Here is a 15,348-nt window from a genome sequence, read left to right as displayed (position 1 = left end):
TAATAAGAGTCAGTCGCTCAACTAACTAAGCCATCTAGGCATTCCCTCATGTTTACTTAAAAATTCAAGCCCAGCATGGAGCCTACTTAAAAACAAATACATAAGTAAATAAAAACTGGAAATCTGTCTCCTTAGCACCCTATTCCCAAGCCCAATTACTGTTTTAAACTTCACTCTTATTCAAGGACCACTACATTCTATATGTTAAAAATCAGCAATACTGGGGATTCCTGGGTGGCTTAGCAGTTCAGTGCCTGCCTTTGGCCCAGGGTGTGATCCTGGAGTCCTGGGATCGAGTCCCACAACAGGCTCCTGGCATGGAGCCTGCTTCTCCCTCTGTGTCTCTACCCCCCGCCCCCATGTCTATCATGAATAAATAAATAAAATCTTAAAAAAAAATCAGCAATACTAAATTAGTTTTGACACTTGACAATCTGTTAAACATCCTACCCTGTCAATATGCACAGACCTACCCCATTCTTCTGGCTACAGAGGACTGTATACTAAAATTGAATCATTATTTACCATTTCCCTTATTGACTTGTTTCTAGTTACTTCTATAATCAGTGCAGCAGTGAATATCCTTGTATACAAATATATCTGCGAACACAAATGCAAGGCCAAAGGTATGCACATTTACACATCTCACAAGTATTGCCAAAATCACTTTAAAGAAGTTACACTAATTTATCCTCTCCATACCCTTGCTGTCCTGGGTGAAAACTTTATAAATGTTTTCCTATCTAATAAATGAAATATATTTCACTTTTAAATTTATAGTTCCAGGGCAGCCCCAGTGGCACAGCGGTTTATTTTATTTTATTTTTTTAATTATTTTTATTTTTTTGGCACAGTGGTTTAGAGACGCCTGCAGCCCGGGGTGTGATCCTGGAGACCCAGGATCAAGTCCCACGTCAGGCTCCCTGCATGGGGCCTGCTTCTCCCTCTGCCTGTGTCTCTGAGTCTCTCTCTCTCTCTCTCTCTCTCTGTGTGTGTCTCTCATGAATAAATAAATAAAATCTTTAAAAAATAAATAAATAAAAATAATAAAATTTATACTTCCATAATCACCAGTAGCATGAAACATCTTCTGATAAGGTTATTAGCGCCACCCCTCTGTTCATTTTGTTACTATCATTTTTTTCTACTTTCTAAGACTTCTTGGCATATTAGAAACACTATTTAGAAGCACAGACTCCAGTTATAACAGCTTGGGTACAAACAGCAGGTACTGGTACAAGGCTTCACCTCTCGGGCAGCCCAGGTGGCTCAGCAGTTTAGCGCCACCTTCAGTCCAGGGCATGATCCTGGAGACCAGGGATTGAGTCCCACATCGGGCTCCCTGCATGGAGGCTGCTTCTCCCTCTGCCTGTGTCTCTGCCTCTCTCTGTCTCTGTGTCTCATGAGTAATTAAAATCTTAAAAAAAAAAAAAAAAAAAGACAACCTCTCTATGCCTCATGTGCTATCTTTTTTATGTGCTATCTTTAATTTCAAAAATTATGCTTTTAAACAGTATAGGTAGACCTATAAAAGAGATCAAGAAATCAACATGTGTGTATAATTTGGGTGTTTTTTAAGTGGGCATGGAGCTGGGCTTTCAAGCTGGGCTTGAACTCACAACCCTGAGATCAAGACCTGAGCTGAGATCAAGAGTTGGATACTTGACCAACTGAACCACCCAGGTGCCCCTGTAAAATAATTTTGTAACTACAAGGCAATATTTGATTTTAATGTTACTCAGGGAAAAAAAAAAAAAAAAAGTTCTTCAAAGTCTTATATAAAGTTGTATCTTCAGGAAATCCGGGTGGTTCAGTGGTTGAGCTTCTGCCCTTTAGCTCAGCTCGTGATCTGGAGGTCCTGGAACGGAGTCCCGCATTAGGCTCCCTACAGGGAGCCTGCTTCTCCCTCTGCCTATGTCTCTGATTCTCTCTGCATCTCTCATAAATAAACAAACAAACAAACAAAAAAAGTTGTATCTTCAGTCACATTTTTATTAATTATGTCTGGCTTATGATTTTGGTAGCTTTAGATTAACAATGTCAATTTTCATGTAACATCAGTATCAATATTTAAGTTAAATCTACAAAGCTAACTTTTAGAAAAATTAAATCCCATCTGGCTTAAGCCAGTTATTAATGAAAATATATTTGCCTTATGAGGTTTTTTTTTGTTTTAAGTGAGAGAGAGGGAGCACAAGTGGTGGGAGCGGCAGAGGGAGAGAAAGAGAATCTTAAACAGGCTCTACGCTCAGTACTCCTATTTCATGGATTTATTATTATGTTCACATTTCTTCTTTTATTTATAGGGCTTTTGGGGAAAGAATATGATGTTAATAGGTGACCTCAACCAGCCATCCTAAAAATAAAGTCTCAACACTTTAGACTCAAATCCCAAACCACTTGGTTCCCTAGTTTGTTTTTGTTTTTTTTAGAGATTTATTTATTCATGAGACACATGGAAAGAGAGAGGCAGACACACAGGCAGAGGGAGAAGCAGACTCCATCAAGGGAGCCTGATAGGAGACTCCATCCCGGTACCCCGGGATCACACCCTGAGCTGAAGGCAGACGCTCAACCGCTGAGCCACCCAGGCGCCCCTTTCCCTATTTTTTTTAAAGTGAGCTCCATACCCAACATGGGGTCTGAACTCACGACCAAGATCAAGAGTCACATGGTCTAAGGATTTATCCAGTCAGATGCCCCGATCCTAAGCCATTTTAATCTTATAAAAAACGAAGTCCAAGCTGTATAACAGCAGAATAATTTCTCAAACCAAAAGGTCAGCCTTCTCTTATCTACCTTTCCTGTACCCCTCCTTCCTTACAACGAATGGAAATAACAAAGACTGTGTTCCTCCAAGTGCCAGATGTTTTATCTATTATCTGTCTCAGTCTCACTAAATAGTTATTATCCCTATTCAACAGATGAAAAATCTAGAGCTAAAAAGATTGAAATCATGTCAGCAAATAGGAGGTTAAGCCAGATTTAAACCCAGGAATGCAATTCGAGGCCATGTCCTTCCAATATAACTACCTGCATTCCTAAGGAGCAAAGAGGCCACAGTCTTTCTATCTCACCTGACATACCTCTCCATAGTTCTTGCCCCTCTGTCAGGTTCTACCCTTTCCAATTCTCTTGGTGGAGAAAGCATTGAGGGCAAGGAGCAAGAAAGCAGTATTTGTAAATGGAGCATACTGTTAGTTTCACATGAGGCACTTTTACCTTCCCAGTCCATGTATTAGTTTCTCCTCTTTGTGAAAGCTCATTATCAATTAGCATTATTTCCTGAGGATTACAAATAGTAAATGCAAACCTAGAAATCTACAAGTGACCTAAGTCATGGAACCAAACAACTAAATGAAGATCACTAAAATGCATCATATATATCTTAAAATAAGTTCCAAATGCCATGCTTTAAGTAATGAGCTAAGATGAGCCCCTCCTTTGCTCTTGATCTGTTCAGGGTGATATAGATAAAAGGGGACCTTCACAGTTGTGTCACATCCAAATCCAGTCCCAGAAGACCTCTAATTCCTGTACTGTTTAATTTTCCAAATCAAATGGCAAGTATCTGTAGTCTTTTTATTTTCTGGTGGTTGCAAACATTTTTAGTCTGTAGTATGAAAGCCTTTGTGTTAAATAAAATTTTTTTATAAAACAGAATACTCCCCTTAGTGAAAATAACCTTGGACATTTGTATATAAGATGTGATGTTCCTACTAACCAAAACCCTGATGGCAAATAAAACCTATTAAACAGGATGCGCCTCAACATTTCCTTTTTACCTGAACCTGCTGTGGCTGTTGAACCTGAATCTGCTGTTCTTGTTGGGTTTGTGGCTGAACACTGGTGGTGACTGGACAGGCAAGTTCAAGCAAAGAACCAGCCACTTCGGTGCTATCTGTGTATATGCAGTTCCCACCCTGTTGGTACACCATGGTAGTGGTAGCTGTCTGCTGGAACTCCTGAAGGGCTTCTGGCCCCTTTGAGGCTAGTGAGTCCAGAAATTCCTTCATCCTGTGTTGCGGGACAGACCGAGCCTTCACTCGGATGTACTCTTCAAAGGAAATGGTGTTCTCCAGAGAATTATTCATATTGCAGAGTCCTTAGGGTTCCTAGAAATAAAATAAATGACCAGAAATCAAAATTATGCTATTGTTTTCATATTTTGAAATGCAAAAAGCAATCATTCTTGCATTAGAGTGGTATATTCAGGAGAACTGTGTACCTCTAGAATCCAAAATAAAGTTACTTACTATACTTTTTTTTTTTTTTTTTTTTAGTTAACAGTGTCTTAAAATGTTTCTATTAACATTTCTTAAATCAAACTATCACACTGAAAACAAAAAACAAAGGCATGCGTCACAGTACTGGATTAAACAGACTGAAAACACACTCTCCACCCAGCACTAGGCCAATGCCATCTTCTTGGAGCCAAGCACTGGACAATACAAGTCACATGCAAAACTACTTTGTGACCATCACAGAGAGGACTACCAAGGAAGCTAGGAGCAAGGATTCTTCTGGCGTGTTCAGTTTCTGCTGCCAACTACGTCCTAGAGTGAAGAACATATATGCCATCTAGCTGTATAGCAAGACCCTCGAAAAAGAGAATATATATTATACTTCATCTCCCAACAGAAACACCAATAATCCATTTACCATATACTGCTCACATTTTTTTGTAGCACAGCTTCCTGATCAAAGCATGGATTTTAGAGCTAGCCCGCCTGGATTCAAATCCCAGTTTGATCTCTCCTTAGCTCTGAAACCCTGGACAAGTTAGTTAACCTTAGTTTTCTTGTGTATAAAATGGGGACAAAACAGTATTTATCAAGCATAATTGACATAAAGTTAAACATACGTAAAGTACTTTAAAAAATACCTGACAAAGATAGCACTATGTAACTACTAATATTAAAATTAGTTGGAGGAAGCTGAATAGTGCTTTAAATAACTAGGTCACTACTAAAATTCAAAATAAATTGTGCAAATTTTTCATTAGAGTATTTCCCCTAAGAATGAATCTGCAGGGGTAGATAGTAATTCTCAATTACCTGAGAGACAACTGTGCAATCTACCTATAGACTGCTGAATGTCCAGCCACTGCTGCTTTCATACCATTCCCTCCTCTCTGGATCAGAACCATCTCCAGAACAAAAGCAGCAGCAGGATATGAGAGTCACACAAACCAAGGTAACCTTTTTGCCAAAAAGGACTTTGTCAACCATAAATGGAAAAGTGGTTTCCTTGAGCCATCAAGGAAAGGCTAGAAGGGCATCAAGAAATGCCACTCTTTCACTGCCCAGATGTTTTACCTTATGTTCAGATAAAAGAGATATGACTAATCATCTCCACTCTTCCACCTGACTTTAAAATCCTGGCAGACAAGACTGTGTCCCGATTATCTCTGAATGGCTGACACATGTGGTAGGCACATACATGTATGTGTATCTATGCTGCATTTCTAACTGAATGTAAATAAGAATATGGCTCAGGGGCACCTGGGTGGCTCAGCAGTTGAGTGTCTGCCTTCAGCCCAGGGCGTGATTCCAGAATCCCAGGATTGAGTCCGGCATCGGCTCCCTGCATAGAGCCTGCTTCTCCCTCTGCCTGTATCTCTGCCTTTCTCTCTCTCTCTCTCTCATGAATAAATAAAATCTTAAAAAAAAAAAAAGGATTATGGCTCTTTGTCCCTGTAACATCTATAAATTATAACCATAGCAGTTACCCTTTTTCTTGCTAAGTGGTTAGTATATATCTTGGCAAAAGAACCTATATATCCAGGACAAGTGTTGAGACCAAAGAAACATATGATCCTTATTGCTATTAAGTTACTAACACTGGTAACATTTCTGTGGGTCACTGTAAATATAGTATGCAAATTATACTTGGGTACTTTCAAACAGAATAGACTCAACAGTAAATCTCTTACAATGATGCATATAGTATATTGTAAATATATTTCTTCATGAAGAACAACACATACACCTTATACTATCTAAAATCAAATCCCAGGCCACTACTCTCAAGAGAGCCCCTACTTCTCAGGAAACCCCAAGCACAATAAAGTACAGAGAACAGCAAGTGCAGGTCAGGTAGAGTGCAAGGTTAAAGCCTTTGCTGACAACCTCTAATCTGAAATTTAACTCGTTCGTCCCTTTCTCACTTCTCTTCTGACCATCTCCCTTACTCAGTTCTCCCTTCTCTCTGCTGCAAGGGCTTTCCAGATATCTTCTCTCAGAGCTGAATATTAGGAGGTCTGCTATAAGACTCTGAAATTAAGCTCTCAATGATGTCCATGGCACAAATGAGAAAGACCACAACCAATGTCAAGCACCTTATCCTTTTGTTACCTATTCAGAGAAGGACATTCCAGTGTAGGTGACCCACAGTCACTCACCACACTGACATGAATGTGTCAATCTCCCCTCTGATAAGAGCATCATGACTGGAATTTCCTTCTGAAGAAGGGAGCTCTCATAAAACAGATCCAACAACATTACAAAATTCACAACTTGTGACTCTAAATACTTAATCACACCTACCCTTCTACTCAAAAAGGAACAAAGAGAGATATATGAACAGCAATTAACTGGTTCTCTACCATGCTGCTACATATTTCCGTTTTCCACCTCCATTACAAAAAAACAACAGTGGTCAACTAAAATGTACATTTCCCCAGATTTATTTTCTTCAACAATTAGTTGTATTCTCACAAAATTCCGAGAGACTGCTTGAAGTCTGAGACTGTACTGGAATCATAGCTACTGTGTCACAGCAATTTTTTAAAAAGTATAGAGAACGATGCAGCAAAACCTTTTTTTGTCTCAAATGTGGGAGAAAATAAGTACAAACACACACAGATACAAAAAAAAAAATTGCAAATTAAGCTTATAGAATCGGAAAACCTTCAAACAAACATTGTTTGGTAAAGGCAAGCCCTGAATCTTCCTATGACTTATTTCCCTTCATTCTTTCAAGTTTTGGTAATCAGGAGGCTTAAACCTCATCTGAAGCCTGATATTAAATATAAAGGAAAAAAGCACCAACTTCTCCTCCTAACAAATATTCTTCAGTATTCAGAGTAGAATTATACCAGGTTTTCTGGGTTTCTTTGGGTTTTTTTTGGGGGGGGGGGCAGTAAAAGTAACATCCATTTTCTAAGAAGAAATATTCAAATAGTACAGAAACATTAAAAACAACACCACCACAAAAACCAGGTAAGTATGCTTTCTTGATCTACCAATTTTAAATACTGACCTGTCCTTCAGGAAAGGTAAGTTTAGGTCATTTAAACATCCTCCTCCTCTCACCAACCCCTGCCAATCACATTGTTATTTTTGCCATGACCACTTTCATAGCTTTATTTTTTAAAAATTTTTAAAGATTTTATTTATTTATTCATGAGAGACACACAGAGAGAGAAAGAGAGGCAGAGACACAGGTAGAGGGAGAAGCAGGCTCCATGCAGGGAGCCCAACGTGGGACTCCATCCCAGGTCTCCAGGATCAGGCCCTGGGCTGAAGGCAGCGCTAAACCACAGAGCCACCCAAGCTGCCCAAACTTTCATAGCTTTAAATCTCTATTTGTAGACTTATTAATGTTCAAATATCTCTAGACTTCCCACTACGTAAGGGAAGGAAATTAAATTCCCGTGTCCTCCATTTTTGATAAGCATTTAGCAAAGGGAGTAGAGTTTCTTCTTCTTTTTTTTAAAAAGATTTTATTTATTTGAAAGAGCGCGTGCAACACACAGAGGGGGAGGGAGAAGCAGGCTCCCGGATAAGCAGGGAGCCGGATATGGGGCTTGATACCAGGACCTTGGGGACCACAACCTGAGGCAAAGGCAGATGCTTAACTGGCTGAGCCACCCAGACGCCCCAGGAGTATAGCTTCTAATTAATCAATCATTTAGTTTTAGAAAAAAGCATTTCATACCAAATTAAACTTGGGATATTAGCAAATCCTATCTGTTTTTCTAGAATAGTATCTTAAAATAAATCACTATAAGAAACTCTAGTCCAAATATAAACTTATTCCAAAAAGGACAAATAAGATGCATGGATATTCAGCTCTCAAAAAGGATGTAATAAGGGGCACCTGGGTGGCTCAGTCACTTAAGTGTCTGACTCTTGATCTCAGCTCAGGCCAGGAACTCAGGGTCATGAGTCGGAGCCTTGCTTTGGGCCCCACACTGGGTGTGGATTCTATGCGAAGAAGAATTTAATTTAATTTAAAAAAAGAAAGAATGAAATTGAAGTTTAGAAATATATCTGCTATAAGGTCTCAAAGTTCATTCTTTTAAGATTTCATTAAAAAAAAAACCACCAACAGCTTGAACTAGGAAAAATTCTATAAAACTCAGTAAATGTTGCTAAAGGCTCATAAATAGGTACTCATTCTATTCTTCTGTATCCTTGTGAAAATACCTGAAATATTATACGATAAAACCACCTTTTGTATTTTAAACAGTTTAGACTACAAAGTATAAAAACCCTCTGTGGGGAAAAAAAAAAAAAAAAAAAAAAACAACCCTCTGTGGTGCTCCAAACTTAGAGCCAGTGGAGCTTCAGGCAGAAGCCATTGCTTCCCAATTCTCATTGCTTTTTACTTTCACTAAGCCTCTAGGAGGTTCTTCACTGACTCTGTACAAGTCCACAGAATCATTTGAGAACCAATGAATCAGAGGAAGCCAAAAATTTTAACCAATAATGGATTAATGGAGAACTTACAAAAACTGTTTTTGTTTTGTTTTGTTTTGTTTTTTTAGATTTTAAGTAATCTCTATACCCAATGTGAGGCTCAAACTCAACAACTCAGAGATCAAGAGTTGCATGCCCTACTAACTGAGCCAGCCAGGCGCCCCCTAGAGAACTTAAACGTTTAACTGAAAAGGCCAATTTAAAAGAACATTCCAATCTGCCCATTTATACAGACTGAAAAACACATGGCTTCATTTCTTGTCCTTTTAACCTGCTCACTTGGCAGTATCCAACAGACTGACACATCCCAATAATGAAAGTACACTAAGTCAGCATTTGATCTGACACAAAAGTGGTGCTTAGAAGGGGGTGGAGAGTAGAGGGAAAGCTTCAGAAATATATTTCAATATTTTAGACTAGTCAGTGAGAAAAAAAAAAAAAAAAACACTGAGAAAAATTAAATTCTCAATAGTGGTGATGACAGTTTCTTCTTTTGTTTTTATGCTCAGAAAAAGCCTTCCCTACCATAAGGTCAGGTCATTAATCACTTATAATTTTTAAATTTATAATGTGATTTTCTAATATAATGCTTTGATCAATTTAAAATTTATTTTGCATAACGTGAGGTAAAAGTCTAATTTTATTTTTTCCAAAAGCAAACAACTTGTCCCTGTATTGTTTATTGAATTATTGAAATTCCTTTGCCCAGACTCGAAATGCCACTGTTATCATATACCAAATTCATATGAAGAAAGTCTGCCCCTAAGCATTTACTGTGTCAGTCTACAGATTTTTCTATAATACAGTAGCTTAAAAAAAGAAAAAGTATCTGAAAGATTTCTTGTCCCCTCAACACAAAGTTTATTTAAATTACGTATGAGAAGGGAAGCAATACAGTTTTATTTATACATCCCAGTATTGTTTATACACCTAATGGGAAAAGAGACACAAAATAACTCTAGTTATGCCTTGGCAGTAGAATCACAGAGAACTCAAATTTCTTCTTGTTTAATTTGTATTCTTCACAATTTGTATTAAATCAAAAAGATAATTAACATTAATCATTTTTACACAGTGATTATACAATAAAAATAACAGACACAAACAGTTCTGGCTGATCATAACATGATTTTTCCCTCAAAATCTGAAACTCCATGGGACACCTCGGTGGCTCAGCAGTTGAGCATCTGCCTCTGGCTCAGGGCGTGATCCTAGGATCCGAAATGAGTCCCCCACATCGGGCTCCCTTCCATAGAGTCTGCTTCTCCCTCTGCCTGTGTCTCTGCCTCCCTCTCTCTGCCTCTTATGAATAATTTTTTTTTAAGATTTTATTTATTCATGAGAGAGAGAGAGGGAGGCAGAGACACAGGCAGAGGGAGAAGCAGGCTCCCTGCAGGGAGCCTGATGTGGGACTCAATCCCGGGACTCCAGGATCACGCCCGGGGCCGGCCAAAGGCAGGTGCTAAACCGCTGAGCCACCCAGGGATCCCCAATAAACAAATCTTTAAAAAATAAAATTATGAAGCACCACAGCTTGCATAATAATGAAGACTGTTAACTCCTTCAAAATACTGCTCATAAGAAACAGAAGGGTGAACACTGGTAATGAAGAAATGGATAAACTCTCTCCAACCCCCCAAAGAAGCAAGATTCTTAACTTGCTTCAAGTCAAAGATTTGGTGAGGAACAGTAAATAAACTGATTAAAATACTTCAGAAAATACTTCATGTTTTCTACATCAGAAAAACATGAAGCTGGAGGGACAGTAGAGTACTCCCAATTTCTGGGGTCAAAAAGGAAAGAGGAAAAACGCTTTGGGGCTTTTGGGGGTAGGGAAGTCTGTAAACAAGCATTTGCTTCTGAATACTTTTAAGCATAGTTGCTTTGCAAAACAATAAACAGACCTACCCCACACCAACAGACCTGGAAATTTTCACTTGTATTCATTCACCCATTAATCACTAGTATTTCCCCTGTACCTTCTACTGGAGCTTAGCAGAGTGTCTGACTAGATTTAGGCCCTGAGTGTATGACAGTTATCATTACTTTTATTACTTAAAAAAAATTTTTTTAAAGATTTTATTTATTTAACAGAGAGAGAAAGAGATGGCACAAGGATGCACACAAGCAGGGGGAGCAGGAGTGGGAATGGGAGAGGGAGATGCAGATTCCCCACTGAGCAGGAAGCCCAAAGCAGGGCTCAAGTTCTGGGATCCTAACCTGAGCCGAAGGCAGACATTGAACAAACTGAGCCACCCAGATGCCCTTACTTTTATCATGTTATCATTAGAACACAAGCGGGTATGATGGAAAAAGTTATTCCAAAGCAACAATCTATTACATTTTTATAGGTCTCTTTGTCAATTTCTTTCTTTTTTCTATTTAGGTACTAAGACAAGACTTAAGTACTCACCAGAATCATCTTATCTTGGGTGTCCCCAAATTTTTGATACCTCTTCCCACTCCCAATGCAGCTCCACAAATTGGGTCTTGAATATGAGGATGAACTAAGAGAAGAAAACTCTGAGCTGCCTCAGACCCCTGCCTCCTCCGGTTTACCCAGTCATGTTCTTGGGCCCTTCTCATGGTTCACATCTACTCTACCAATGGCTGCTCATAGCTTTGTAAGTCTGGTTTGAAGGATACATTCCATTAAAAAATAAATCAATTTCTACTTTAAGGAGTTACAGTTACATCTGTCCTAATTAACATAGTCATTTCAAAAAAAACCAAATTGGGATACATGTCTATTCTTAAAGATACTAAACCAATACAGGGTTTGTGACCGGTATTACCCCATCGGACCATTCATCTGCCCCATGCCTTTACCAGAGGAGTTCCTGATTTAGGGCATTTTTGCCATGGTTTCTGTTTTAGGGCAACACACTTTCAATCAGGAACTTAAATTCACATTCCTGCCAAAGATTGATGAACTATAAATTGGCACAACCATTTGCATTAACCAGTAAAGCTGACATTATTCATTCCTTATAACCCAACAATTCTATCCCTAGGTGTGTATGACACACACATATAGAAAGATACTCCTATAAAAATGTTCACAGTAGCATTGTTAGTAATAGTCACAAAGTGGAAGGAATCCAGGTGTCTATCAATAGTAGAAGGCAAAAGTAAATTATAGTATAAACATATAACTGAATACTATAAGGAAACTGGAATGAATGAACTATGATAACACATTACGTGGGTGAATTTAGCAATGCCTAAAGGAGGAAAACATAAAATACAGAACAATTCTATTTACATAAAACTCAAAAGCAAACAAAACTATGTTGTTGAGGGATACAAGGGTGACAAAAGTAAAAGGAACATGATTGTCACAGAAATCAGAATGGTAATTAGCACTAGTAGTTGAGAAACTATGACCAGGAAGGGACCTATGAAGGGTGCTGGGATGCTGCCATTGTTCTACTTGAAGAGGTGGCAGTGTGGTTCAATTTATAATTTTTCATTAAATTTTATAAAGATCACCTGAATTCACAGATAGGTTTAAAAAAAAAAAAAAAAGCTTTCTGACACAGCCCACCAGCTCTACCATTTTGCTCTAGCCTCAAATGTGACACCAAAGGTTCATTCTCTTCCCCTTTTCAGCAAAGCAAGAGGTTAATCTATCATTTCTTCATGCAGCCACAATCAGAAATCACAATCCAGTGTGACAAATGAAGCATTTAGCCTGGAGAGAACTTAAAACATCTGGAATAAAATGCAGTGCAACCAAGTACAAAGTAATAGAACAGGTGTTCATGTAACACCTCATTCTGAGGCTGAGAAATAAAATAAAAGACCATTACAGATGAAGGGTGGCCATTTAAAAAGTAGACAAGAAGCATGGCACATAGAGGACAAACCACAACTGATTAAATCGAAAGACAGCATGCAAGCTTAAAGAAGAGATCCCTAATTCTGAACCTGTCATAATGGAAGACAGCTACAACTAACAAGCCCCTGACTTATTTTGGTTACCTTTGGGAGCAATTCAAAGTTGTAAGAAACCTGAACCCCTATATGATCTTTTGTGTGAAATACCAACAACATAAACTAGAAAGGGGATGTGAAAAGCAAAGGTTCACGAAAAGGTACACGAATCATTCATCACAGAGGGCTGGAAGTAGGACATCTTCTAATAGGTAAATCTAAGTTAATGAGCTTAAAAAAAAAAAAACATTATCTACAAACAATTTGAAAGGCAGATCTCAAACTTAATAATTAAAAAAAAAAAAAAAGATATCCCAGAACAAGCAGGCCTAAAAGGTGTATTAAAAATTTTAAGTGTATCTCAAACTTTACTGCTTCTCTTTGAACCATTTAAGGTCCTTAGAAAAGCTGGTGGGTTCCTCCTGCTAAAACCTGAAAGTTGCACTGACTTACATTTCAAGATAAAATTGTTCAAGCAGCAAACTGGCTGGATTCAAAGATGCACATCTTCAATTTCCCAGCACTTAGTAGTTTGTCAGCACCCAGGATGATTGGCAGGATTTGTAATGTTTCAGTATTACTAGGAAAAAGACTGCACACATATTTCAGCATATGAATGATTTTAACTCACCAGTCACCATGTTGCATGTATTTCTGCTGCTTGTCCTGAGTTCTTAAGACTTGTAACATTCTGAAGAAGATAGAACAAAGAAGTCCTTTCCATCCTCAGCCTCTTTTTAAATTTTAACTTCGTTCTTAAAATATAATATTTTAAAAGAACGACCCCCATCATTAAATTTAGTTGCTAATTTAACCTCCTCTCAGCTTCTTTTTCCTTCAACTCAATTAAGCAAGACTGTACAACAGTCAGACGTCTTGTCTTAGACAAAAGTGCATATTTCTCTAGGACAAACCTAGAACTCCCCTAGCACCAGAACAACAAAAAACCTGAAAAGGATTGAAATTCTACATCAAAAGTGACTTCTGCAGTGATACATGAACAGATTTTTAAAATTTCTGTTGGGAAATTTTATAATTATAAAAGATGGCAAAAACACAGATTTCTCAGGTTACTTAATTTTGTTCTGGGCAACTTTCTGGCTGAACGACAGCGGGCCTTCCTTAGTCTAACAGAGTACACGTAAGCCCCTCCCACCCACACAGAAGAAAAGGCTGCATTTAAAGATGTGAAGTGGAATTTTAAAGCTCGGGTAGTTTCACGACCACAGAAAAGGATCCCCTTCCGGAGCGCACAGAGGTGACGTGTGGGAATTGCGCTTATGGAAGAATTACTTCCCAATGACAAGAAAACAGGTACTGCTGAAGAGCCTTCCAGGATTAACCTTCCCTCTCCAGCACAAAGCACCAGAACAAGGAAGGTGAGGACATTCGAGTGGGCTCGCTGCCCTCAAAGACCTACAGGGCTCAGTTTCAGAAACAGGGCAGCACCGTCCCCACACACTGGCCTCAGGTCACTGCATTCTTCGAGAAGAACGAGCAATCTCGCCCGCCTCGCAGAGAAGCGGAGCCTCAAGTCAGACAGCAAAGCCGGTTGGTTTCTCCCCAGGCCTAGGCCGCAGCGGTCCGGGGACGTCACCAGAGCAGGAAGGGCCCAACCCACAACCTTCCTCACACTGCGAGCTGCCCGCCAGCTCGCCGCCGCTCCACGCAGCAGAGGTGTCCTGCGCGTCCTCGCGGCGGCGGCGCCGCCACCACCCAACAGCAGGGCGCGCGTCCCGAAGCCAGGGGTCGCGGGCGGGCGCGCGCCACAGAAAGCCGCTCTTGCCCAAGGGCCGCAGCTCCAAGAGCGGAGATATCCGAACCGGGAACGCGCACGTCGGCGGACACGCGCACCAAGAGGGCCGCACAGCGCGCGCGCGCCCGTGTATAAACAGGCCAGGCCGCGCGCGAGCACCAGTGCGCGTTCGCGCGCCGCGCCCACCCTAGTCCCCGACCGGCCTCTCCCCACCCCACAAGGGGCGGGAGCGCGCGAGCCCAGGGGCATTCTCCGTTCCGGAGCCGCCCCGAGGTCTCCTGGGCCCAGTGGCAGCGGCCCGCCCGCCCGCCCCCGCCCGCCGTTGTGTGGGGTGGGCCCGCTGTCTCAGGCCCGCAGGTTCGCCACATCCCTGCCCCCACTGCAGCCCTCACCCGGCGACGTCGTCGTCGTCGTCGTCGCCGCCGCCGCCGCCGCCGCTCTACCCGCCGGCCCCGCCGCACCGCTTGGGGCCCCGGTTCCGCCGTCGCCGCTCCAAGACCGACAGGATTTTCCCCTCACAGCTCCCTGGGCGCCATCTTACATTCAACCCTCACAGCCAATGGGTGCCGAATGCCCCTCTCGCGATAACCGAAGCGTCGGATCCCGCGAGAGTTGAGGCTGCCTCCTGGCCAAACTTAAAGGGAACGCTTCTACCGAGGCAAGAGGCTGGGCCTCGGGCTGCAGAAACAGCGAGAAAAGCCAGGAGTGTAGGACGGAGCGCCCCGCCCTCGAACGCCCCTCCATGCTGGGCGGGGCCACGGCTGGAGATCTGCCGGGAGTTGGAGCCTGGGCGGGTTGGGGATCCAAGCTTGCTCTCTGGACCCACCTTCTGCAGCGTGCTTGGGCCTCCTTTAGTCGCGCAGCCCCACGTGGGGCGGGGCCCCGTCTCTTGCTTAAGGTAGCCCCCACAGCCCTTGACCTAGGCCCTGCGCCCCCGTATCATCGTCTCAC

At 41.1% G+C, this 15,348-nt stretch overlaps 1 protein-coding gene across 5 annotated transcripts in view; it reads right to left on the bottom strand.

Moving 5' to 3' along the window:
• The window catches only part of QRICH1 (glutamine rich 1), a 50,029-nt gene extending 35,060 nt beyond the window's left edge, over positions 1-14,969 (bottom strand). Inside the window, exons 1-3 of one of the 5 annotated variants that reach the window (XM_035703203.2) lie at positions 14,790-14,969; positions 13,273-13,332; positions 3,786-4,115 (exon numbers count right to left, since the gene is read on the bottom strand). In XM_035703203.2, the coding sequence (XP_035559096.1) occupies positions 3,786-4,094 (309 nt within the window). In that variant the 5' untranslated portion in view covers positions 4,095-4,115; positions 13,273-13,332; positions 14,790-14,969. Of the gene's footprint in view, positions 1-3,785; positions 4,116-13,094; positions 13,234-13,272; positions 13,333-14,061; positions 14,414-14,789 lie in introns of those variants that run through there. The other 4 variants (XM_025455787.3, XM_025455788.3, XM_035703205.2 and 1 more) reach the window with 4 other exon arrangements.
• Between the last annotated feature and the right edge of the window lie 379 nt (positions 14,970-15,348).

Source organism: Canis lupus, chromosome 20 (assembly GCF_003254725.2).
Source record: "Canis lupus dingo isolate Sandy chromosome 20, ASM325472v2, whole genome shotgun sequence".
NCBI classification, from domain to species: Eukaryota; Metazoa; Chordata; class Mammalia; order Carnivora; family Canidae; genus Canis; species Canis lupus.
The sequence above is the reverse complement of the archived record's forward strand: the minus strand, read 5'-3'. Positions and strand labels throughout refer to the sequence as shown.